The sequence below is a fragment of the Lepidochelys kempii genome, chromosome 3, assembly GCF_965140285.1.
Source record: "Lepidochelys kempii isolate rLepKem1 chromosome 3, rLepKem1.hap1, whole genome shotgun sequence".
NCBI lineage: Eukaryota > Metazoa > Chordata > Testudines > Cheloniidae > Lepidochelys > Lepidochelys kempii.
In genome coordinates, this window is record NC_136382.1 from 15,786,606 (window position 1) to 15,813,681 (window position 27,076).

Genomic DNA, 27,076 nt, shown 5'->3' on the forward strand with positions numbered 1-27,076 from the left:
GCTTGGCATTAACAGACAGTAAGAACTCGAGGATTAACATGCTAGACTCCGTTTATTACACATGGGTGGATAAAGCAATTACTTGTCTATCAAGGCTGTAGTAAATTGTGCAACAGCATTAACATGGGTGGATATGGGATAAATGCTATTTTGCCATAGAGGGTGCTGATACACAAGATAATCCTTCAAGTCTAACTTGTAAAGACTGTTTTCCTTTGGAGTTTATATCATGTTTCCCTTGCAAGCATAGACTGAAACGGCGACTTTTTATTTTCAATCGCATTTTCAGCTCCCTTTAGCCATCTTAATTTTATTAGAGAGGTTATTTTAGAAACATCCCTTCTTTAATTACATTTAAACAATCTACTTAAAACCTGTTGCACAGATAGAAACACAATAGTCTTTTAATGCAGCAAAACAGTGTTTTGAAAGACGGTGCATACACACGGATGTATCCCTCCCTTATTGATGGACTGTTGTATCGTCCATGCCTGAACTCCCATTCTAACCACAGCATTCGGCCTGTAATATGCCCTTGGTTTTGGAGAGAAAAAAAAACGAAAGTGCACCCTATGGATGTCTACAGAGCAGAGGGTTGCAAAACAGCACACAATTGGAGAGGTCTTAGACTAGATTAAAACTAAATCCCTTAAATCTGTTTTAATCATTGTGTTTACATCTTCCCCTCCTCAGTCCTTTAAAGTAGTCAGGTTTCGCAAGCATTAAGAAAACCAACCCCTCCTGCCTGTTGGAGGGAAGCCAGTTCAAAGTAAGAGATTTTTTCACTCTCCCCTCACCCTCCTTCTTTTTCTATGATCTTTACTGCTCTTCAGTGTAGCAAGACCAGACTAAGGACCTACTTTATAGAGTAGTTTTACCTTTTTTTAAAAAAAAATGTTTCTTCCCATTCTTTATAGAGATTGTTTGATAACAATGAGGATGATAAAGTCAGGATGAGGAGCTCTTGCTCTTTTGAAATGTGGCTCCCTTTTAAAACATTTTTTCCTTTGCTCAAAAAAAAAAAAAAAGCAAGCAATAAATAGACCAAAACCAAACAAAACATAAAATAAATAAAAGGAAAAAGAGTGCAGCAGATACTAGCATGCCGCGGGAATGAAGCCAGGGACTGGGAATTGCGTGAAAGTCTCTGTACGATTTCTCTTTAGAATCCTCTAAACAAATTTGCCAACCATGGCTAGCTGGGTTGCTGGCACATACACTGGTGCATTATGTTCTTTAATGAGGTTTAAAGGTGAACAAGAGTTGTGTTGAGATGCAGGAGGCTCCAACACGGTCTCTGTCTTTCCCATGTGTTTGTGGCAGTAGGGTTTGTTTTTTAAAAATAGCCATTGCATTGCGTGAATTTAAAAGCCTGGAGGAAATGGTGAATCACTTGGCTGAGCTGGGGAAGATCTCCCAGTGGGAGATGGGAACTTCTTTAATGCACAGTTCTGAGCTGCAGAACAGAGGAGAATGGGTTTGGGGTGGGGGTAGAAGGGTAGATGCCAAAGCATTGAGCACCTGTAGGGCTGCAGTAAGTCTGAAGTGAAGTGTGGATCTCTCTGGGGGAGGGCAAGAGGGAAGGAGGAGACACTTGTTATGCCACACTGCAGTGTGATTTTGAGCAGAGCACAGGGGAGATGGGAAAGTGGGGGATTCCTGAACTGTGGCAGCCTCAAGCTGGGCTGAGGAGCAGGGCAGAAGGGCAGACTAAAGATGATCACGGGGGAAGCAGTTCCAGTCAGGGCCACGAGGGAAACCCTTCCTTCACTTCTGCACTTACTCTTTTCTTGGGGCTCCTTGTCTCTTTCATAGCTCCAGATTTGTTCTAGAAATGAAACACTTGCAAGGCAAATGTAGCCGCAGCACTGAGCTCCCGCACACAAGACCCATAGGGCCCAGTGGAGGGAATAGCAGCTCCCTCCCGTGACCACCACCACTGCCCCACTGACCTCAATGGGCACAGGGTTGGGGCTGTTGAAACACTGCCCCTGCTGGAGCTGGTGAGATGCAGCAGCCAATTTTCGCATCCGCATTCTAGGGGAGGGAGGGTTATATCTCAGCTGCTGTGATTTGCTGAAAAACCTGACCCCTAAAGCCTCCTCCTAGCTGTGCACATATGTGTGTGTGTGTATGTGTTTGCTTTTCATAGGCCATGATTTTGTTAAAAAGAAATTGAAATCTTAGCACTTTATATTTTCAAATATTTTACAAGCCCTGTTCTTGATTCACTCTCATGGGCACAGAGGGATGCAGTTTGACCCACGGTGGAATTACCCCTCCGTCTGCAGGAAACTTTAAATTTCAAATGGGGCTTCGCGGGAGTCCCATCTAGGCAGGCTAGCTGGGTGATGAGCTGCACTGCTCTTACTCCCCAGTAGGAAAATGCCTACTGAACTGGGAGATGTGCTGAGGGCCAGATCTTGCACCATTTAAGTGCCAAGGCTCAAAATCCCACCCCTGGCTGACCCTACCCACTTTGGACCTGATCTAAAGCCCACTGAAATCAATGAAAAGACTGACTTCCATAGGATCTGGATCAGCCCTTTGTTGGCAGTACTGGCTTGCTTTGAACCTATCCAAGATCATTGTATCACTGGGGTGAGGGAATTGGAAAGAGGTGATCAGCTGGGATTCCACCAGTGGACTAAATCGGGCCCTAAGAATAAGAAATCAAGTCAGCTAAGCCTGTTTGCTGTGTTAGTTTTCATGTCATTTATTTATTTATTGGTTAGTGTCAGGTGTATTTTTGACCCGCTCTGTGTAAAAACGTCTCCACTTTAAGAACAAAAACCTTTGGGGGTCTTGATTTCTGTCCATGTGCATGTGTAACCCTCATTAATGCTAATGGAAGTCCTGTGTGCATGGTTGGGAGAGTAAGCCCTTTAGTCTTTCATGTAAACTGGTGCCTTTAGCTATTTAAAAAACAAACATCTTTTTCCCTCCCCTGAGTGAATTAAAGCCAGTATTGCGCCTATGTAGCGCCTTGTTTTATGAATTATAAGAACTTTTCATATGTAGAACCTATGGCCTAATTATGTAATTATGTCTCTTGGGTAGATATTTTTCTTCTCATAATTATGTCTTTACCCAAGAGACTGGAAGGGCTCCAAGCTTTCTGCTTTCATGGGTAGAAATTGTTTGGCTCTCTTTTTCATTCTTGTTGATGAATTTTGAGTTGTATGCAGCACGTATGGCTTAGCGAGGGGAACTGCATAGGGAAAGCAACAAGGAGCACAGTGGTTTGTCACAAACAAATATTCACAGGAATATGGATTTAGTAAACAGGAGCTTTTTTGGCTCAGTTGAGGGACCTTGCTTGCAAAGAGCTAACGTGATCCTTCTGGATAGAGGTTGATTTATGGCGTTCTTGTGTTACCTCTAGAGCCCAGATAGACAGTTGCTTTGGAGCTGTACCTTGCTAACATGATGTATCTGAACATTATAAGAATGATGAATATCCCTGCCTGAATCAATGACATCATTCACTGCCAGCACAACAAGCTATCTAGAAGTCCTTGGGCCCAATTTTGAGCTGTTTCACCAGGGTAAATGCAGAGTAGTTCCTTTGACTCCAGATTTAAGCCAGTATAATTGAGATCAGAATCAGGCCCATAGAGACATATCAGGCTGTAAGTTCACATGTGCAATTCCTATTGATATTAATGGGATCAAGTGCAGTAAGATGTCCAGAGACAATGGGGCTTGAAAGAAACTGCTGAGACATGTAATTCATCCCCTTCACTAGTGTAGCAATGTTGTCTACAATGTACCCCAAAGTATTTTACTAGTGTAATAATCTCAAAGTGTGCTAGGGTAGTCATCTCCTGGCAGATCATTACATCGGCCAATCAGTTCCAGTATCGGGATTTTTTTTTCCTACTATCTAACTTAACTTTTCCTTTTTCAAGTTTCCTACCATTAGTGGGGAGAGGAATTAATCAGAGATTCCACCCTTAGGCCCTAAACCTGCTCCCATTGAAGTCAATGGAAAAAAACATCAGTGGGCTACAATCTAATTCTTTATGCTGCTCCCTTCCTGGAGCTCCCATGTGTGTTACTCAAGGCTGCCACACCTCTCCTTTAAACACACATCTGCTACCAATCACAGTCTGATGTCACACAACTTGGAAACGTACAGAAAACCTGAACACCCCTTTGGCCACAAAGAGCAATCTGGATGTGCTGCTTTGTCTACCCTTCAGACTGTAAGTGGCATGGGACTGTGACCATCACTTCCTCTGTGTTTATACAGTGCTGTGCCCTCTGTTGGCATATAACAACAAATAACAGCTCTGCCTAGACACTGAGGCAAATATTGCATGTCAGAGCCTCCATTCTAATCGGGATCATCCACAAAATCTATGCACAATAGGTGGGTATGTAGGATCTTAATTTCACCTTCATTTATGAATTTCCTATGCTAGGCTTTCATACAAAGATATTTGACTCTCCCATCATTTGCTGTTTTTGTTGTGACAAAAGCATATCAAAGTGAAAAAGGTGCAACTGGGTGAAGATTGAAAATACCCAGCCCACTCAGGGATAATAAAAACATCTGTCGACAATCTGGTAACCAGAGCTCCCTGGTACCATAAAAAAATTAGTGGGTGGTTTGCCTGGTGCTAAATAGAGAAATCTACATTGTCCCTGCATATGGCTAGACCAAGTATAATCTGATTAATTTTCAGCCCCACACCCAAAAGCTGCAGAATAAAAAAAAAGGGGGGGGGGTAAAAATCTTGGGGCATCAGATTTACATTAGGGTTCTCCAGGTTGACCTCTCAAATGTTCATTTGAAGTGGCCAGAGGCTGTCAACTAAACTGGCAGTCAGAGCCCAGTGATCAGATAAAAGGTCACCTGCCAGCAGACATGGACAGTATTTCTGTGATCCAGGAAACTAGGAAGCAGTCAGATCCATCTAGAGTCAAAGCTATAGCCTGTTTTCTGCCCTGGAAGGAATGGGTAATGTATGATAGCCCTTATGTGCCATCTTTAACATGTTCTTGACAAGCTTTCCTGCTTTGATTGGCAAGTTTGAGTAGCATGCGAAGTTATGGCATGTGTGTCTAGCCAGGGTTTTGTTTTCTTTTATTACATTGATTTCATCAGATCTATTTTCATACTCTGAACTGGGGCTGCAACTCCTGCAGCAGGTTAACCGCAGTGCAGTCTGCTTCCAGAACCTTTGATATACAGGTTTGGTTAAAAGAGCTGGGTAGGATTGATAGACTAGGATATTGCTCATTGCAATGATGTGGTAGATTCACAAAATTAAGCGCCTAAGTCTGGGTTTAGGCTCCTCTGTCCCAGTTTAAGTTCCACTGCGATTCACAAAACTCCCTCTGAATCCTGTAAGTGCCTGAATATACTTGGTTTCTTAGTTTTTGCAATAAGAAGGTTGCTAGGTGCCTATGTTTCCACCTCTGGGCATGCACGCTGCTGCTTCACTATTAACATCTATCTCCCACCTCAATCCCAGAGCCACACACCCCTTGGGGTGGAGACAGGTGTTTGGCCGCCTAATTTGTTTGTGGGGCCCCATTCAGTAGGTGTGTCAGAGGCTGCCCACCAGATCAGGCCCTGCACATGACTTCACAGAAAGCAGCCAAGAGAGGGAAAGGAGGAGGAGCTCCCTCATAACTTTTAACTCAGTGGTTTGGGTACTAACCTGGCATGTGGGATACCCTCCACCCCCCCACCCACCCCCAGTTCAAGTCCCCCGTCTGTGTGATGAAAAGAGATTTGAATAGAGATCTGCCACATTGTAGGTGAGTGCCCAAACCACTAGTCAATAGGATATTATGATGTGGGGCTCTCTGTCTCTCCTGTTGAAGTTGTTCCACTGTGAATAAATACTTAGAGTCATTGGAGCAGTGGGAGTGGACCCTGGGTCTCCCACATCCTGGGTGAATGCTCTGCACACAAGGCTATTGAGTCATTCTCATAGTTGTGCTCTCTCTCTCTCTCGCACATGCACCCTCTCTGGCCCAAATGTCTAAGTATTTGGCTGCAGTGGAACAGCTTCAACGGAAGAGACTGAAGGACCCCACCCCCATCAGAATATCCCATAGACTCCGGTACTCCCCTAAGCTGTGGCAGACCCCTGTTCAAATCCTTTCTCCTCAGGGAGGAGGAATTGAACTTGGAGTCTCCTATGTGAGTACTCTAACCACTAGGCTAAAAATTATGAGGGAGTTCCTCTTTCCCCCTGCTGCCCCTCTCCCCCAGTTTCTTGCAAAAATTGCCTTTGGTTCCTAACTCCAAAGAGGGTTCGCAGCTGAAAATGGCTAGCAGAGATTTAGGCACCTATCTCTGAGAGAGAGGGGCATAGGGCACACCCCTCTCATTGGTATATCCCATTGGCTAGCTTAAGCGGCTCCCAGCCTAGCATGCTGGCTTTTGTGAATCAGGCTCAGGTGCCTGTTTCTCCCATTCATTGACTACTCAGACTTTGTGAGTCAATGTGTTCCTGTGATTTTTACAGTGCCTAAGTACTTCTTTAAATCTAGCCTTATGTGGGTAGAAGAAGCTGTTGGGATTTGAGGATAAGAATTCCTGGATGCTACTCCAGGCTCTGACTCTGTTCTTGGACTCTGAGAACAAATATACTAGAGTATTTTGTTTAACTTCTTCCTATGTAACCCTTTTGCCAGTTGGAGTTGGCAGCAACCAGGGCCAGGTTCAATATCTAGGGGTTCCTTTTCAACAATACAACACAAAACTGACTCCACCCCCCTACCCAATAACCTGGCAGAATTACATACTATTCCCTGAGCGCCTCTAAGAGGCAGAACTTCCTCTCTCGCAAGCAAAGAGCCTGAGTGTAGAAAAGAAACTTTTAACAGAAGGAGGGAAGTAACCTGGCATTAATTTGGGAAAACACCACAAGCAGGATTCATAAAACCATGAGCACAAGCCCCATCTCAGAATACACTGGGCAGTGTCCTTTTCCCTCAGGTCCAGCAAACAAAAGTTCCTTTTACATGCTCCTCCCTTCTCCCTCCACCACACCCCACTCACAGTTGTTGTCCTTGGTCAGCGCAGACCCAGAGCTCAGAGGTGCATCTGCAGAGTTCACCTCCTACCCTGGGAAGGAGGGAAGGGGGACAACAGGCGGCACAAGAAGGCACCTTGCTTGCTCCACTGTTCGGGCACTCGTTCACTGCTCCTCTCCCCTGGCTACTCATTATGATGTCTTCAGGTCCCACCACGTAACCCAGCTCTCAGTGATTTCCGCTGTTAGTGTGGGACCCTCACTGCTAATACACACTGGGCAATCTCTTGCACCAAAGACACTGTCCCAAAGCAGGTCTAATGCCTAATTCTACTGCTATCACCCACTAGAAAAAGGAAGGGTCAACTAGTATTTAGGACCCTCAGGGAAGACCCACGTCACCAGCTACATGATTCCTGTCCTCACGCTTTCTCAATTCATGGGCTTTGGCACCCATGTCCCCTGCCTAGTGGGTGCAGTTTAGTTGAGGGTGAGTCCCCCAATCAGGGTATGCCAAGCACAGTTCTGCTGCCCTTGATTCACACAATAGGATAATAACCCTTTAGTACCCCTGCCCCAATAACAGAGAGACTTGTGATCCGACACCAGCCAAAAGTGATCATTTGGGCAAAGCAGTCCCATCATGCTGAGTGCCTATCCTGTTGGATGTGCCCATGCAAACAAGGTCAGCTCCTAAAGTCCTCTTTCCCAGCTCATACTAGACGTCAGAGAAGAGTTCATTCAGACCCTGCTTACACCTATATTGTGTCCTCTCTTTTTGGCATCAGTCTTTCCAGTGATTTCAATGGGCTTTGGATCACACCCTGATTCAGTACCTGGCTAAACAGGCCCAGTTTTTTCAATATCATTTAATATCAGAGACTTACTATGTCTCTAACCACCTTTGTAACCTACCTCTGAACCTGCTCTGTTTCTGCTATAACTTGTTTGAGGAGGGTGACCAGAATTGAACATAGTATTCTGGGTGAGGCCATCTCATTGAGCTGTATAATGCTATTAGAATATTTCCAATATTATTTATTCCCATTCTTTATACAGTCTAACATTGCTTTTTTATGTTTTAAATCACTGTTGCACATGGATCAGAGGTTTTCATTGAGCTGTCTACAGTGACACCCAGGTCTTTTGTCTGAAATAAATTATGCCTCACACTCGAGACAGAGAAATACATCTTTTCTTAGTGTGCTCCCTGGGGATCAGGAATTTCTCTGTCAACGGATGCATATATCACTACTGAGATGAAAAGCAGCCTTTGTGCAGTGACCTTCACATGTATAGCATGTATTTCATTATTCCTTCTCACATGCTGTTTGGAAAGTATTTTTCTAGGGTGTCTCACTGTATGGTGTACCTGTTCCACAGGGACTAGGGGTTCGCAGGTCCATAGGTATGTAAGGCACTTAGGGTGGACTTCACATAGATGCCTAACTCACATTGAAATCAATGGGAGTTAGGCAGTTACATAATTTTGTGAATCACACTCTAACTCCTGTGGGTTGTAAGCATTTCTGAATTTATTGTTTTCAGGTCTTGTTCTCCAAGGACAGCCTGGTGGCCTTTGATTTAAAAACACTACAAGAGTCACAGCTCAGCAGCACACAGGTGTTATTACAATGGAAGTTTGGTTAGAATGGTTTTATTTGTCATTAAAGATAGGTAAGGGACTTACTCAGTCATGGCTTTTGTTATAATACAATAATCACACAAACTTGAGAAGATAAAATTTAATAAAACCTCTCTAGAGGACGTCACTATGTAAGCTGGGTGTTATCTGGCATCCAGAAACCCTTTTGTCCCAATGTTCCTTTGTGTTTTGGCCCTAAAATAAAAATATTGACAAGGGGAGGGGCAGGCCGGGAATGTCTATGGCTCTTATTTGGCTTCTAAAGCCTGATAGGGTCTGTCTAACTGCAGTTAGATACCTGTGGTGGGCCCATGCCAGCTGAGTTAGGCTCGCAGTGCTTTGGCTAAGGGCCTGTTTAATTGCACTGTAGACATTTGGGCTTGGGCTGCAGCCCAAGCTCTGGGACCTTCCCATCTTGCAGGGTCCTAGAGCCCAGGCTGCAGCCTGAGCTGGAATGTCTACAACGCAATGAAACAGCCCCTTTGCCCGAGTTAGCTGGCTGGGGCCAGCCGCGGGTTTTTAATTGCAGTGTAGACGTACCTTTTGCTTCCTTGATGCTTTGGGTTTTCCAGACCTGGGGAACCCAACCTCCTGGGCCTTTTAAAATTTTTTACTGTAGACTCCTCCAGTTTCAACCAGCTACAGAGTTCTTTCTTCTTCACTTCCTATCCTAAACTGCTGTGTGCAGTTATTTTCCACTAATAGACAGTTGCTGGGTTCTACCTCAGAGGTGGCTGCATTTCAGTGTTGGATTAAGTTTGGAGTAAATAATGTTTGTAGTATAACCTTTGTTTTTACAGAGCTATGCGCTGAAGAATAAAGCATGGTCAAAAGCAAGTTGAGGGCCATCACATGCATACTTTTTCAGACCTGGGCAGCAGTGATGACTTACAAATAACCACAGATATAGTTTACACATTATATAGTTCAAATTTGTGTATCAGTCTGTTAGGAAAGTGCTTTGGGATCTCTGAGGAGGAAGAGCACTACTTAAATGTACAATAGAATTTTTTTCTGAAAAATCAAAGCAAAAGCCCATTTTGGGGTTGATTCATTTTCAGATAAACTCAGCCCTGGTGAGAGAGATTAGGGATAGGCTAACTCTGTTTGTGGTATTTTGAACTCACCGAAAAGAGATTATATTCTGATTAGGAACAAATGCAAGCAAAGGAAAAAGGGGAAAAAATCCACTGGAAAAAACAGGATGGAAAATGGCACAGGCAGAGGGAAAAACAAACACAGAGCATATAAAAAAAGGAGAGAGGTTGAGGAGAACTTCTATGGAAAAATACTTTATGTGTGAAAGTTACTTCTTTAGATTTAACAACACCTAACTTGTACCACAGTGCTTTTCATAGGTTCAAGAGACAATGCAAAACATAGCCAGTTAAGATATTATCATATTAATTAAACTGTGATTATAACATTACCACAACGAGCCAAAAAAACATTCTATATCTATGTTAATCAACATTGCTCCAATATATAGGGTACCCACTTGTGCCAGCCTAAGTTTGGGTGGGCTGTTCTAATGTGTAGCACCTGTTTCCCTTTAATTAGGAGGAAGAAACATGTTTGTTGGTGGTGGGGGGGAAACATGCTTTAAAATGACAGGAAAAGTCAGCAAATTAGTTTAAAGACCCTTAAAAATTGTTTGAGACTCCTCTAATCTCAAATTAGATCCACTTCTCTTCACACGCCCATTCCAGCCTCTCAATTTTCTGTATAGAAATAGGATTTCTCTGAGTCTTGTACTAGTACCTGTACAGAAATTGCTTGCCTGCTTCCACCACCTGTTGTCAGGATTCCAATTAGATAATGTGTGTTATATGCCAGGCGCTCAGGTACTAGGATAATGGATGCTATAAAAAATGCCTGTTTCTAGAGATGAAGGATGGTTACAGTACAGGACTGGGAGTCATAGGATCTGGGTTCTAGCTTCTGAGTTCACTATCTATTACCTTAGCTAAGTCATTTCACCTCTCTGTGATTCAGCTTCCCCATCTGTAAAATGGGGGAAATAAACCCTGACTATCTCCTATTCTAAAGATTCATTCATTAAACTCAGTTAAGTGCTCTGATACTCTGGTGATGAGCATCATGAAAATGCCTTAAAATGAAAAAAGTCTTTGAATACAAGTATGATGATGGAGGATGCATAATTTCTATGATAGAACTGGCAGATCTTAAGTAAAAGTACTTAACAGTATCAGCATATTGGAGTGGGCATTCTTATTTTTGATTAATGCCATTTCTCCCTTTAACTTCTAACAACTGCACAACATTAAAGAACATTCCTGGTTAATCCATGCAGTATTCGTACAGCTGAGCTAGTAGCAGGAGCTGGAGAGGGAGCAATGATGAGGGGTAGCCCATTAAGTGAAGGGAAGTATGGGACCCAGCAGGATTCGTGTCATCAGATGCAGTTTTGCCATGTTTTCCTTATTACACCACTCTTTTGGCTTCTTAAAAGAGACTGGCTATTTAGTTCTGATTTATGAATAAGCTCCAAAGTTACAGAATAATAAGTGAACCATAAAGACTAATTGTAACAGAGTAATACCAAAAAAAAGGTCAGATTTGCTTAGCTATCTGAAAATCTCCATAATAAATGGAACCAGTCCGGGAACAATCTCTCACCCACACACATATATGGATAGGAAGCTTATCTGCATTAGAAACTTTTGCCACTTTAATTATCCCACTATAATTAAAGCAGTAAAAAATCGCTAGTGTGAACACAGTTTACCAGTATAAAAGTGCTTATACTGGTATAGCTCACTCTGGTTTGGGAAGTGGATGTGGTATACAGCGGGCTTCTGATTTTAGGTTTTTAACCAACAAACACCGGTACAACACCCCAAAGCAAAAAATAAAAAAATGAAATCAGTGTTTATCCAATAAATACTGGAAAAATACCAGAAATGGTTATTCAATTCATATTGACTTCCATTTCCCATTGCAGATTTTTTGTATAGGTGATGTCCCTGATCCCTGGCTTGTATCTAAGGGCTTGTCTACCTGGAGTAATACTGTGGACTACAAGGATGTGATTTTTAAAGCACATTAATGTGTTGCGCATTAGTTGGTCTGTGTAAAACTTTTCTGGTGCACACTAAAAGTTCCCTAGTGCTCTTTAACATAGTGCTGTGTGAAACAGCACTGTGTGTATATGTAAAGAGAAAGCCCCGTAAAACACTATTTTGGGGCATCTATGTACAAATCAAAAAGTGCAAAACATAAACACCAGAAAATGAAATAAATAAACCCAGAAAAACAGAAGCCCTTGGTATATGCTTATAGTGGTGTAACTGCATCCACAGTAGGACTTTTACTCGTATAACTGTCACAAATAAATTACACCTCTAAACAATAGCGTAGACCATGCAATGTACATGCTGCTCTTTCATTCTGTAGAACTCACAGTGGGGCAGATCCTCAGCTAGTGTGAGTTGTCATAGTTCCGTTGCAGTCAATGGATCTATAACAATTTAGACTATCTGAGGATCTCCCCCACAGTTTTTAATACTCAGGTGCACCACTGTCTAGTAGGTACAGAAGACTCTATGGCATATGCCCTCACTCCCTGCCACCGTTCTTTCACCAGCTTTGGTTTCTGTCTCTAGCCAAAATGCCTAGAGAACCCACAAACAGTTAATAGGTCTTTACAGATAAGTTGGGGATTTTTTTTTGTATGGTAATTTGTTCAGTCGTGTTAATAACCCTTTTATTTTATGATTTGCTGTTTCCAGGGCACAGACAGAAGCTTGATGACTCTAAACCTAGTTTGTTCTCTGAACGCCTCAGTGATTTAGGGCGCATTCCTCATCCCAGTATGAGAGTAGGGGTCCCGACTCAGAGCCCACGGCCCTCTCTGAACTCTGCACCAAGTCCTTTTAATCCACAAGGACAGAGTCAGATTACAGGTAAGAGACAGAACCATAGGTTTGACTTGCACAGGCAATGGTAGTAATTGGTTGTGGATATTTTTGTGTCGACTGTAGAGAAGTGAGGCTGTTACAGAGTGAGAGATATGCACCAATCAAAGCTAGCTGGGGAGCAGATTTTATTCTGTAGCATTTAAAGATGAAAATGTCTATCTTTTCTTAAATTAATTTTTTTAAAAGACCAAAATATGTCAAAATCCAGCAAATAGATGAGGAATCTGGGGAAATCCAAGCACCATAATGCTCTGAAATAACCCACATATGTGCAGTGGTGCAATACATAGAGATATTCTACCTGAACATATTTACTCAGCCGTGCTGTTTACTTTGCTGGCAAGAAAAGTGGCCAACATTGTACTGGTGTTTTCAGGATAGCAATGCAACCTTCTCACACTGTGGCTTCTCTCTAGTGCCAGTTTATATCACTTTCACAATCAACAAACTGGAGTACATGAAATTCTCCCAAGGCTGCTAATGAGGATTGTAAGCAGCCGTTCTGACTTCTGATTTCACTGTGCTGAGAGAAAAATAATACATTACTGTATGTGACAAATTATAAAAATGAAATGAGATTTTAACTATAATTGTGCCAAAGATTTGCAACAAAATCCTAAAAAATCCACATCCAAAATTCACTGGGGTCAGTATTTTGTTAAAAACATGAAGACTTAGTAGGTTTTACAAACTTTTTCCAGACAACCTGTGCCTGATTGTGAGTCAACCTGGGAAGATTTATGGTTTCATGTTTCAAGTGGTTTTGACATGATACCAGCTGAAACTCAGTGGTTTAGATGAAATGTTGTGGCTTTGTTTTTAAAAAAAAGTTCAAACCAGTTAATTAATTTGCAGTAAAGAATAAGTGGGTTTTTGTTTGAACCCAGAACTCAATGTGAAACCCCATGAGAATTGAAACTGAAAAATAATTGTTCTCATGAACCTTGGTGAATGGAAACTGCCAAGTTTCCCACAGCTCTAGAGCTCTCGCTTTAACTCTTGTGAAATATGAATATAATATATATGAATATCATGGGACCTGCCATCCACTGATATCTCATATCAGGTTCATTTGCCAGGCTTCCCTTTTATTAGTTAGGCATCTGAAATCTGGATTTTGCTGCATATAGTGCAGTAGTTAAGAAGTGCCAGACCAAAAGACCCATGGTCTGTTTAGTCTAGTATCCTGTCTCTGACAGCAAATGAGGACCCAACTCAACTTCTAGAAAAGACAATGGACAGGCTTCCCACTTCAGAGCGGCTGGATCAGGCCCTTAAAGGCATAACCAAAACCCTCCTCTTCCTTCTGCCTCTCTATAGTTTACCTATTCTGCAACACTGTTAATGAGGGGGGGAGAGTGGAATTCTTCCTGACCCGCATCTGGTGATCAGCTTATGGCCTGAAGCAGAAGGACTGAGAGCCCTTGTAACTTTAATCCTCACTAAGTGTAACTTCATATACTGTTCTCATTCACATAAAAGCATCCTGTAGAAATTGTGCTTCTGGGTTGGATTAATAATATACTTCTTTGCCTTGTTATGAATCAGCAGCAGCACTTACAAATCCTGGAGGTGAAAACTTCAGATGTTTAGATGGCTGCAGACAAAGCCTTGGTCTTCACTACTCACGGCACAGTTAGAATCAACAGTTAAACGCGATGAAGACTGTGCTGGCTGAGGCTATATGTCTATGCTACAGACCTTACAGCGGCACAGCTGTACCCCTGCAGCTCTGAAACATTGCTGTAAGGTCTCCCGTGTAGCCACTCTAGGCTAGGGTGACCAGCTGTCCACATTTTATAGGGATAGTCCTGATATTTGGGGCTTTGTCATAAAGATGCCTATTACCCCCCCTCCCTCTGTCCCGATTTTTCACACTTGCTATCTAGTCACCCTACTCTATGCTGATGGGAGAGAGCTCTCCCAGCAGCATAATTAAACCACCCCCCAATGAGCAGCAGTAGCTATGTTGCTGGGAGAGAGTCTGGTGCCGGCATAGTGCTGTCTACACCAGCGCTGTTTACACCAGCGCTGTTGTTGGTGAAACATGTTTTTTGACACTCCTGACTGACAAAAGTTTTACTGCCAAAAGTACTAGTGTAGACATAGCCCAAGACTGAGGTTGGTGCTGCTGGGGCAGAGGGAAGCGACTTGAACTGGGAAGGGGTGACTTCTCTATGGAGTTGTGGAGTATGTCCTCTCCTTGCCAAAGAGATTCACAGTTGTTGGGCACTGTTGAATTCCTGCTGGCTGTCATTTCCCCAAGCAGCAGCAATGACTCCTACCACTTTTAAAAAATTGCAGCTAGTTAAGGGGCTGCAGACTCTCCCTGCTGTCACAGCCCTTGCCACAGTCCGCCACTGCTTGTATGAATGCAATGCACTCAGCCATTGAAGACTACTTGCTGGCATTATGGTAGCCCACCTGCTTAATAGAGCCATCAGTGAGAGCCTGGTACATCTGTGCTCCATGAATTGCACTGTCTTCCCTATCTGTTTTTGGGTGCTGTTCATCATGTTGATTCTAATCTATGTAACCCTATATACTTTGGAGCCTGGCTGCCTTAGGGAACACTTCTCTCCCCATATTCTACCATGTTGGTGGTGGTGCTTTTCCTGAAAGTCCCTTGGTGCACTTTTGGGGATTGCAAGTACTGCAGTTAGTGGAGTCCCTTGCTGAGGAATATAGGCCTGAGAGAGACAAGGTTTACAGCTCAGAGTGCTGAGTGAGGCACACCTCTTTGATCAATCAATAGCTTGACCATGGGAGATTGCTGAATTTGTGCTTATTTGGGGGTAGTACAGCCTGAGTAAAGAGCTGTTTGTGCTTTCCTTTGGTGCTGTATTTTCTCCAGGTAACATGGATGCTATGCAATAGGTGTATACCCACAAAAATGAATCAATAACAACTTAGCCTTTTCTATCCATTGCTCTCTTGGTAAGGTCATTTGAGTGAGTAGGATTTGGCTGTGTAATAAAAAGAGAAGTAACCTTTGTACAGAAAGAAAGGCTTTTTATTACATTTGATAAAATTAACTAGGTGTTGCTTTGTAAATGCCTTCGTTTGGTAATTTTTTACCCTGCAATTAAGATAAAAGAAAACCATTAGTTCCTACTAACTGCAGCAGTACACAATTGTTTCCTTATTTTGAAAGCCAGTATGTAACACAGTTAAGCACAGTTAAACTTCTTTTGTTTAATTCCAGTTTAGGTTTTGCATAATGATTGCATAATCAAACATAAATAGTATTTAGAACCTGGCCATCTCCTATCTGAGTAGTAAAGAATTAAGAATGTGTGCTAATACATCTGCTGGTTTACTGTTACATTTCTTTTTCTGGGTTCTATTTGTTTTCCTATAGTATCTGAATACTGGTGGTTTTTTTTAAAATACACCACGCTCTTGAACCTGCTGAAGGACCAGTTTGTTTCAGTGGAAGCATAGCTTAGCTTAGCACAGACTTGTCCTTATTCAACATGGCATTTTAACTATTATTCTGCAAAAGCAACATCGAAGGGTCATTAAAAAACAAATCATCCAATAAGCAGATACCTTTGCTGAAGTAGTGCAGATCCAATTTGAACCCTGCATATTGCTCATAAATCAAGCCTCATGTCTACTCACATTCAGTTCCTGGTATATTTGCTACTTTTTTTTTTTTTTAAGTGGAACTCGAACAACTTGCTCACGTATCAAATTACCCTCCCATTCAGACAGCGAACTGTTGCATCAATTCTTAAACATGAAACAAGAAAAACTGTTGTTTTTCTAAAATACAACCAGTGAGGATTAGCTTCTATCAGATGGGAAAAGCCACAGGCGTAATGGCAAGAATGCGGTCAGTGTGAGTAGTGGAATCTCAGCTGCAAAGAAGAAACTGTAAAGTGGGAGTTAAGTGAGGTTTCATGCTCCATCACCACTATGGCACCATCTGATCTATAGGCAATCTGTGACTTTAGTAACTGAAATAACAGCATTCAAAGGCAGGTTGTGTGAAACATGCTTCTCCCCCACTCCCTTCCCCCTGCCCAGCAGCATTTAACTTCATTTTTCAGACTGGGGAAAGACGGCGCAATCTCTATCATTAACTCATGACATTTATTACATGTAGGGTGATAGAAGGCAGCGTTAATGCAATTAGGGCTGGATCCTACCATCCTTACTTATACTGCAGTCACTGGGAGAACTCATCTGCTCTGTCAGGCCAAGGAAGCTCTTTGCTGAAATGTTCTTAGAAGGCAAACAGACTAACAGGAGTACGGGCAGAGAGCAAAATCATCCCTGTGCAGAGGGTCAGCACAAAGCTTCTGCACCAGTGAAGTCCCCCTTACCTCCAATGTTGAGGTGTTAAATATTGATAAGCCTTGTACTGACCATCTACACAGAGATGAATTCCACCCAGAGAAAAAAAGAGAGCCTTCTTTTCTGTGCAGGATGCTTTTCTAGAACCAGCATCATTGCTTTGTAGAAATTTGTTGTAGATTGTCAGGAATTTGATGGAACGGAGCGAGTTCCATTTACTACAAAATCTATGTAAAGGTTTGTGGACTAGCTTGTTGAGAACACTGCTTCCTTTAGCCCCTTAGCAGCAGTTTTGGTTTATCATCAAATGGGGAAGATTAGCACAAGCACAAGGCCCTCTGTGCCATTTGAACCCAGTGTTGGACTGTTTGTACTGGGTTGAATTTTACCCATAAGGATTGTCCAGAATTTAGTCTGGAGAAACAAGTTTTGGCTGCATTTTACTTTAATACAGAGATGTGGCCCATAGAAACTACAGGACCCAGCATGCTTGGATGTATGTATAAACATAGAGTAGTGGGAGCTGTTGGCTGCAGCTCTGCATTGTGGACAGAGGTGACTGCAGTCTGTTGCATGTTATGCTATTCCATCGCATCTGCAAGCTACTGGCAACTTGTCATGGTGACCCTCTGTCGAGTTGCTCTGTTAGCAAGAGCAGTTTCGGGTTTTTTTTCTTTAGGAAATGTGACTCTTAAGGGATTGTTGTTGGTGGTGGTGGGGTGATTTTAGAGACTGAAAGCCAAAATCTGGTCTCACTTATACCAGTGTCAGTCAAGGAGTAATGCCATTAGACTTGACATCAGTGGAATTACTCCTGGAGATTCGGATCTGGCCCAGAGTTTTTAAGAGTCCACGAGAAACTCAGAGAAGAGAGTTTTCTACAATAGCCCATTTACTCATGCAGAGAGTAGTCTTTGCTTTGTTGGGACCATAATTGAGGATATCTTACTTTAAATATTTACAAAAGATAGCTCCGGACTGCTTGTTTTTCAGCATGAGCAGTAGCATTAATATAGTCAGCAAACAGACGTGGCACCAGGGTTGAATGGATGACAGGGACTCAATTTAAATGATTGCGTAAAGCATGCACGCACGTGTTCTTTTAGATTTTAGACTCGGCAGCAGTGGACCCCAAATTTTTTATATCACACCTCTCCCTTACCCGTAATGTAATCTGTCTGCGCCCAGCCGGGGCTGGGAGTGGGGCTGTGGGCCAGGAGCTGAGATTGGGGCTGGAGCCAGAGCCACGGCCAGGAGTGGAGCCGTGGCCACAGACAGGGCTGGAGCTGCAGCTGGGAACGGGGCCAGGGCTGGAAGCTGGGAGCCAGGCTGAGGTCAGGGGCCGGGGCTGGGGTCGGAGCCAGGAGCTGAAGCTGAGGCCTTGCTTGGGGCTGGAGCCAGAGCAGAGTTGGGGGGAAGAGCGGGGCTGGGTGGCGCTCCCTCCCCACCACTGTTCCCTCTAAACTGTGCGCGTGTGTGCACGCACACAGATCCTAAACCCTGCGCACACGGCGTAACACTGCACGCACAAAAATGTGCACAGAAGCACAAAAATTTGCACAGAAGAATTTTTTTACGCACACGGCCTGTCAAAAATTAGAGGGAACATTGCTCCCCACCCCTCATGGGGGCTGGCCCGGGCGCCTCCACACTTCCCGAACGTTCCTTTGCATTCCTGGGGGGGGACGGGATACCCCACAGTTTGGGGACCACTGCTCTACAGTGAGAAATGGTCACCCTGTGTATCTGGTGATCATGTTCTTCAGCACTCTTTCAGTTTGGAGCATGGAAAATTGATTTCTCTTCACTCTAGATCTCTCATAACATATTGCCAAAGCATTGCAAAAGGCTACTTACCTGGGAAAGCCTGTGTAATTGACAGGAGAATTGGGACATTGATTTTTAATTTTGCACAGTCCAACCAACATTTGACTACTTTCTAAACACCCTTGTTTTCCCAAGAATCCACTAAGATGTATACAGTAGACCACGGAAGCGACAGTCAAATAGTATGTAAATCTACCAACCGTAACTATGAATGTGGCAACAAAGCCTAGGAATGAAATAATATGCAATATTTGATATTTCCTGCTTCACAGAAACTTTACCTGGAAGTGCAAACAGGAAGTAGCTGTGTGCGTATTAGTTTAGACCTCACCCCGGCTGACTTGTTTCAGCCAATCTGTGCATGAAGTTTAGGAGTATTTGCAAGCTGTGCCCTGTTGTGAATGACTTATGAAAGCACCACTTTTCTTCACACCCACACAGGCATAACAAAAATGTTTACAAAAGGAGGATTGCTATTAGTAATCACTCCAAATTTTGAAGTGCAGAAATATGTTAGCCCTGAACGCCTGGCTTTGGTCACCTCACTGTGCTCTGCCTTTCTTCAGTATTTGCATATTGCCATCAAGACAGCTGGGTGGGTTATTTCTCTTCTCCCCCCCGACCTGCTCAGTATGCTTTTTTTATTTTCTTGTATTCTGGAGATTCCTTTAGGCAGAGTCATACTCCCTCTGGTTAACAGCTCTGGGACTTCTCATATGTTCTAGGCTTTTAAGAACTGGAAAGATGCTGCATTTGTAAGCACCAATGATCTTTCATGTGACAATCCAAAGCTTCTGGCCCCCAGACACCCAGAAGCTGCCTGATCACCTGGCAAATCTCACAAGCGCCCTGGTTAGAACTAACAAGAGAATTTGCTTCTTGTACAGAAGGCAGAAAAAGCTTCCCACTAATATGCTCACAGGCCCTTGTATGTATTTCACCAGTGCATACTAAATACCCCGTGTATCCAGGCTAAGTGATCACTCAGCACACAAGCAAAGAAAAAGGAACTCTCAAAAAGTTCCTTCTGATTCCCTCTTAAGTCTTTATGCCCAGCTTTGCCACATGTCCCAGAAAACATTGATCTGGGAGCAAACTCTGGGGTATGAATACGCGCCGTGAGGCTTGGAGGGGCTGGGTTTCCCCTCCATATATGGCTCTGTTTTCAGTACAGACTGTGGCGTATGTGGAAAAAACCCCAAACAAATAGGATTGCTTGATCTCTTGTGGCCTAAGTTCCTGCTCCAGTGGCATTTGATGGGAGCTGTGTTAGGGCTTGTCTACACTACAGGTTACGTCGGTATAACTTATGTCACTGAGGGGTGTGAATAAGCCACCGTCAGAGCAACATAACTTACAGCAACCTAACCTCTGGTTTGGAAAGCACCATGTCAGCAGGAGAGCGTCTCCCTCTGGTTTCGCAGAGGTGGTTTTATTAGGCCAATGGAAGAGCTCTCTCCCATCAGCATAGAGAGTCTTCACCTGACGTGCTGCATCGGCACAGCTGTAATGCTTCTAGTGTAGACTAGCTCCTCGTGCCACAGAATGTTGCATTGTGGGTCCCCAGCTGGCCAGCGGTCTGCACAACTAACAGTTGTTTTTGAAGTTTGTGCATTGAATTTCCCATCTAGCCTGGTTAATGAGCGCGTTCAGCCCAGCTTGGGGAGATGAGTGCAATTTACCGTTCGGCTTTGCAAGTAATCTTTGACAGGCAGCACAAGTGCAGCTCCCCCGCCCCGGCCCCCCCAGCCCTCCGCACATGCACACACAAACACCTGCTGTTCTTAATGAGGTGGCATTGCTTTGAACGCTTCTGCTCACAGAAGTTAGAAACTTCAGTTTCCTGTTTGTTAACAGGCCAAGCACAGTGAACAAAGTCAGCTAGCCACAGGACAAGATTCTCCACCCTGCCCCAATGGTGACCTCAGCTCTGACTTACGGTGGCGAGGAAGTCTCATAACTATCCATTCTGGCGCAGCCCTGATTTCCTCCCAAGCAGTTACTCTCAACTGCAGTAGTAACTTTTCTATCAACTGTTGCCTGGGTTTGATTTGGTTTCAGTTTTTTCTTTTCAGTTGCTTCCTTTTCTAATCAGTGATGAACTGGGCCCTCATTTCTCTGCAGAGCTCAAACTGAGCTTACTTTCACTTTCATTTGAGAAGTGGTCACGTTGGAATATGTTTCCACTGAGTCAGAGGCGACATGGGGTGGGGGCATGCGGGGTCATATATCCCCCCCGTTTGCTGCTTGGCTTTGTACTGAGCATGCTCACATGAACTGAGCATGCTCAGTAATATCTGCTGAAGCCACTCCCCTCACTGTATCCCCCCACTATCAGCAGGCATGGGTCGGCTCTGCACTGAGCTATCTGGACTGAGAGGCCCCAACCAAGATCAGAGCTCCATCGTGCTAGCTACATAGTAAGAAACAGTCTGTGCTCCAAGGAGCTTACCAACTAAGCAGACAAGATAAAGAGTAGGAGAAAGAGAGTATCCTGGGGAACTGAGGCACAGAAAGGTTAAGTGACTTGCGCCCACGGTCACATTGGGAGTTTGTGGCTAAAAACATTTGTATAGTGGGGGTGCTGAAAGCCAGTGAACCAAACTGTAAACCCTGTATATGATGGAAACCACTTCAAGCCTGGGGTACAGCAGCACCCCTACTTCTAGCACCTATGTCTAGCAAAGCCAAGATTGAACCCAGATCTCCTGAGTCCCAATCCAGTGCATTAACCAAAAGAGAGTCCCTCCTCTGCTATTCTAAAATAATTTTTGCTTTTAAAACTCATACTGTTACAATGGTGAATTGCTGAAATCAAGTATCAAAAATAAGAATCAGTTTACATGACGCTAAAGCCTTTATTCTTATTTTAAGATGGGATGAGCCAAAGAGGCTATATTTAGATCTAGGGTTAGGCTAGATTTCAGGGTCCCAGGCCAAATGAGGACTAGGATATGAGTTGAGTTTAGGGGGGGAGGGATAGCTCAGTGGTTTGAGCATTGGCCTGCTAAACCCAGGGTTGTGAGTTCAATCCTTGAGGGGGCCATTTAGGGATCTGGGGCAAAAATTGGGGATTGGTCCTGCTTCAAGCAGGGGGTTGGACTAGATGACCTCCTGAGGTCCCTTCCAACCCTAACCTTCTATGATTCTATGAAGGTGTGATGGTGCACAAATGTGGAAAGGACTTCTGCTCCCATGCGACTTCTACCATTCTGAGTGGCAGAAATCCCATGAGAGCAACTGTTTGCGTGAGGGTCTCACTGTCTTGGGCCCAAATCTTGTGAGAACATCCATTCTTAGGATATTTCTTCCCCATTTGAAATAGAAATTAAGCCCCTTCCAGTATGAGATGTGAATCAAAACTATAAGGGACCGTCATTTGGATTCAAAGACTGGGATTGAAAACCTCCTGGAATTTGAAGGAGTTTGGTTTTGAGGTTCTGGTCCTGACCCATCATTAATTTTGATACTGTTTTGCCACTGTGCATAAGCTCCCCCCCCCACCCCCCAGTTTAAATTTGCTTACTATTCATTGAATAGTGGATTACAGTACTGGTATGAGGCAGAAAGAAGTGTCAATATCAGATATAACAACAGCCAGTCCTATTTGAAGTTGTGCCAATCTATAGGGCCCTAGCCTTGAAATTGTGAAAACAAAGAAGTTCATTACATTTAACAATCAAGTGTCCTTCAGATTTCTGAGGAGCATTTATGTTAACCATTTATATTATTCAACTCTAATATAAACGACAAACTGAAGGAAAATCCTTTTAAAATTAAATTAGAAGGGGCTTTTTTTTTGGTTGTATCTGTATAGTTATTTTGCTTCAAGGAAGTATCTGCTTTCCAGACATCTCTTCAAACAAATCATGTCTGAACAGAAAAAATAAACAAGAAATAGCTGACACTACAAGGTTTTGCCATGTGGAAGAGCAGAAAGAGGGTTTTGTTTTGTTTTTTTAAAGATGAATTTCCTGAAGAAAAAAAAATGAGGAGGGGTTTGCTTATGCCATTCAGATTTTGTGTTTCTGTCAACAAAGTGGAGCCTTGAGACACTGCTCAAATGTAGCAACTTCTTGAGGTAAACTGGGATTGATTTGCTACTTTGGAAATAGTAGAGAGAATATGGATGCGTTGCAGTAGGTATAAAGCAATCCAGAGGCATGCAGTTCTCTTGCGTACCACCTAGCTTTCTCAACAAACTCTCTTAGCTAGGAAATGCTGTTGGGTTTTCACCAATGTAAAAGAAAAAAATAAATGTTGATGAGTAATTCCTCCTGTCAGCAGTGAATCACCGGTTATTGACTAAAAGCAAAATTGTTTACAAAACCTAGTAGTAGGAAAATAGAACTGCCCACCCTCTTCTCTCACCCAATGCAGCCCACCAGAACTTTAGTGGAAAAGAAAATCTTCATGTCCTTGAATCATTCCCTCCAAGGCAAGCTGTAAAAATTAGAAAAGTCATAATTAACTTTCAGTGGTTACCCTCAAACCATTCAGTTTCAGATGATATTGATGGTGATTACAGGTAATCGGACTAGAATCCAAACGTGATTTTTTTTGGACAGATGCTAATAGGATTAATGACGTTTTCCTTCTTGGATCACTTTCTCGGTGCTGAAAATGCTTCTGCTTAATGTTGAAAACTGGATAACAACTTGACAGATGTGGCCATCAACTTTTAGTTCTCCTTCCCTCCCAAAAAGCCAGTTTTAAGTTCAGCTGCAGCATTAAAAAAAGAAAAACAATCCCAAAACAAAAAACCACACACACTGAGGATGTTAACACAGCTTTGAGCTGCTAGTGGAATGCTTTATTAGGACTGGATTAGAGAGTATGGGAATTTATGGAACACTGATTACATCATTTTAAATTCTGCTTGCTACTGCTTTAGAAATTCAGAGGAAGTGCTTTGTTCTGCACTGAGCATTTCCCGCCATATTATTTTCCAAGGTGAAAAACTCAGAGCCAGGGAGAAGGGAAGGGTGCTGGGAATTCTTCTTTGTCAAGCATTCTCATTTTTCATGACATCCATGTGCTTAGATTCTATAATGCCACTTTCATTGATTAAGCTGCTGGTGTCCCTAAACCTTTTCATTTCTTTTTTAATTTTCTCTTTTTGTTTTGTTTTTTAGACCCCAGACAGGCACAATCATCCCCTCCATGGTCATATGACCAGTCTTACCCATCCTACTTGAGCCAGATGACTTCACCATCCATTCATTCCACAACTCCCCTGTCCTCTTCACGAGGCACAGGCCTTCCTGCCATCACCGATGTGCCCAGACGCCTCTCAGGTAAAGACCATGCTTCAGCTAAAATACTTATGCAGACAGGAACAGGAAAGGTTGAGGCTGCTTATGCAGAAGCTATCTGCCCTCAAATGCAGCTTAGCAGCAAAAGTGAAGATCTGTCTGTGGTACCAGAGTTTCTGAACTGTGAAGGGGTCAAAATTTCTTTCTTTTAAAGGTTTTGATTCAAAAATTAAAGTGCTGCCGTGCTATTCTGAGCATGTAGTTTGGAGTGACTGAAGGTCCATTTTAAGTCAGGTTATCTTTAACTGTCTGATTTCAACTACTGAATCACACTGTTTTCAACAGGGGGCCATTTATCTATCTGTTACGAAGCAACTATGATACTTTCTCCATATTTTTGATATTTTAATTTTTTGACTTCTGTCTCCTAAATTAGATTTGACTTACTGTCAAGGGCCTCTGTTTATTTAATATTTAGTCCTAAGGCTCACTCTTGCTTATTTCAATTCAGTAGCTCAAGATAGCTAATTCCCTTATTTAATGTGTGATTAAGATCTCTATCAGAAACTGGTTGAGTCACTTTAGGGTACAGAGCAGTCCTGGGAAGACTGGACAAATTGTGCCTTGGAATGATGAAGGAGAGAGGAAATCTTCTTAGGCACACACACTATATAGCACTGACACTTATTATCAGACAAATACGCATACACCCATGTAGTTCAAGTGGTCACAAAGGTAAATTCAGCTGTGTAAAGTAAGCCGGTTGCCCCACTATAACATACAAAAACGGAACGGCAGGCCTTGTGTATTTTGTTAGTCTGGGGAGCCATAGGGGAAGGTGTCTTAGCTGGAGCATTAAAATTCTAAACAGACAGGTGTGGAAATATTGGTGAGGTATCTGCCAAAAGCATGTGTAATTTAAAGAAAACCTTTACAATTCATTAGTAAAGCATGAAGAATTGGTCTTATTCTATTTTTTCATGTTTGTAAGACACTGTTACAGTCTCAGATTCTAGCCCCATATACCTGTTTGACTTGCAGCCAGGTGAATTTCTTTCTGTCTTGTTTTCTCCCTTCTACAAAGCTCAGAGCACTGTAAACGTTACTCACTTCACTGAGCTGCATCATGGACAAACAATGTCAGCCAACAGGCATGTAGGATTTGATTAGTTTAAATTCCTTTATTTCTTTCATCTTGGAGGGAGAAAACTTTGTTTCTCAAACAAATAGCAGCAAAGATCTCTCTGGCCTTAGTGCTCTCTGGGTTTTCAGAGAATGCAGCATTTCCATATGGGTCAACAGTTCTGGCAAAGCCCGACAGGCCCTTCTGGCCTTTCCTTGTGATGCTCATTTGGTTTAAAAACAAAATTAACTTTATTTTGAGGAAATGATGTGTTTGGCTTTAGATTGATTTCTCTTTCATTTGAGTCCCCTGATGGTCTGTACAGCCCTGTGTGGTCAAAGCAGTTATTTTTGCAATTTTGCCCCCAGCAATACCTGCAGGGAAAGGCCCAGACTGGGACTGCAGCATCTGTACAAGTTACTTGCCCTGAAGCCCTTCCTTGTTAGTGTGTATTCAAACGTGAGTGCCTAGCATGTGGGGCGCATGCATAATGGCTAAAAGACCTAACTATATACATCATAGGACCATATGCAGTACTTTTCTGTTTTATTCCACAACAAGCTATCCTCACTTCTCCTGTCCTTCACCTTCTGGTGAACAACCTATCTCTCGGTTTTTGTCTTTTCCAAACATAGGAAGCTGGCTTTGTCACTTAGTTCTGAATCTACCAAAGAGGATTTTGATCTGTCACCAATATCTGAGACTGTCCGTAATACTGCGTGTTAACTCACTACCATTTAGAATGGCTGCCTGTGGCTTTCTTAGGTTGAGGACTAGAGCTGACTCTCAAACAGCAAGGAGACATATTGTAGCACAATTTGAAAACTCTGGAACCCTGCTTGCACGCCCCAACGCAGTGAATTCCACTGCATGGTGGCAAATGAGCGAGGGCTGGATCTGGCCCGTATTGTTTATAAAGTGTGGAGTGGAATGTTAAAGTGTGGTTTTGTGACTGCAAAAATTGCCACCTTCTTACCCAAGAGATGTGCTTTCCTTGGGTGTATTCCAACTCCTATTTGCTGGCTTTTGGAAACAAAAGAAATTGTACTGTTTTTTACTCCTCTTAGCCCAGCAGAACCAACCCAGCTCTGGGAGGGGAGTTTGATTCTAGTCCTTGTCCCACATTTTCAACCCTATTGTTAACTAAGTCCCAACCTTGGGGCCTCAGTTACACTTGTCCAACCACACAGAAGGGTGAGATAAGAAAGGATAGTTTTGTGGATAGAGCACTGGACTGGGATTCAAGAGAACTGGTCTCAATTCCTGCCAAATTCCCTGTATTACCTTGGGCAGGTCAGTTAATCTATTCTGTACCTCATTTTGCCATCTGTAAAATGGGGCTAATGCGTCCCTATGAGATGAGGGTGTAAAATCACTAATGATTGCACTATGCTCAGATATAATGGTTTGCCCCTCAGCACAAATATAGATAGACAGAAACACTTATGCAACACCACTGAATGCAGTGGGGATGCACAGGTGTAACTGAGCGCAAAAACTGGACTGCACTTCATTATTGGTGAAGGGATATCAGAAGGAAAGAGCCTAGCGTGAGTCTGCCGGGCTGGCAGTTACAACAACCAATGTATCACTTGTAAACTGAGAAAACTGGATCCTCCTCCATTTGATCCATTTGTACAGAGCCATTTTTCAGAGTAGAACCAGGCTTTTTAGAAGAAAAATTACATTCCTGGGAGCACAAAAAAAGTCCAGGCACCCTCCTGCATGAGGGAGAAATTACTTTATTTAGAACCAAAGTATTACAAGGCCTTGAAGAGAAAAATAATTGTTTCTTAGTACAGTGGCAGAGAACTGATTATCACCTTTGCTAGAAATATACAAGAGCACTTTAATGAATGCCTATTGCTTATCAACAAATGGGAGGACAAATGATAATACTATGATTCAGGCCTCACATGCCACACCCACATTCCCATTGGCCACATTCACAGTTATGTCTCACATATATCAACGTTATATCACCC

General features: G+C 43.0%; 1 protein-coding gene across 3 annotated transcripts in view; it reads left to right on the forward strand.

Moving 5' to 3' along the window:
- Positions 1-27,076, forward strand: part of RUNX2 (RUNX family transcription factor 2) — a 111,018-nt gene that overhangs the window by 49,959 nt on the left and 33,983 nt on the right. For 2 of the 3 annotated variants that reach the window (XM_073335765.2, XM_078852048.1), the window contains exons 4-5: positions 12,396-12,569; positions 23,849-24,010. In XM_073335765.2, the coding sequence (XP_073191866.2) occupies positions 12,396-12,569; positions 23,849-24,010 (336 nt within the window). The remainder of the gene's footprint in view (positions 1-12,395; positions 12,570-23,848; positions 24,011-27,076) is intronic. The other variant, XM_078852047.1, reaches the window with a different exon arrangement.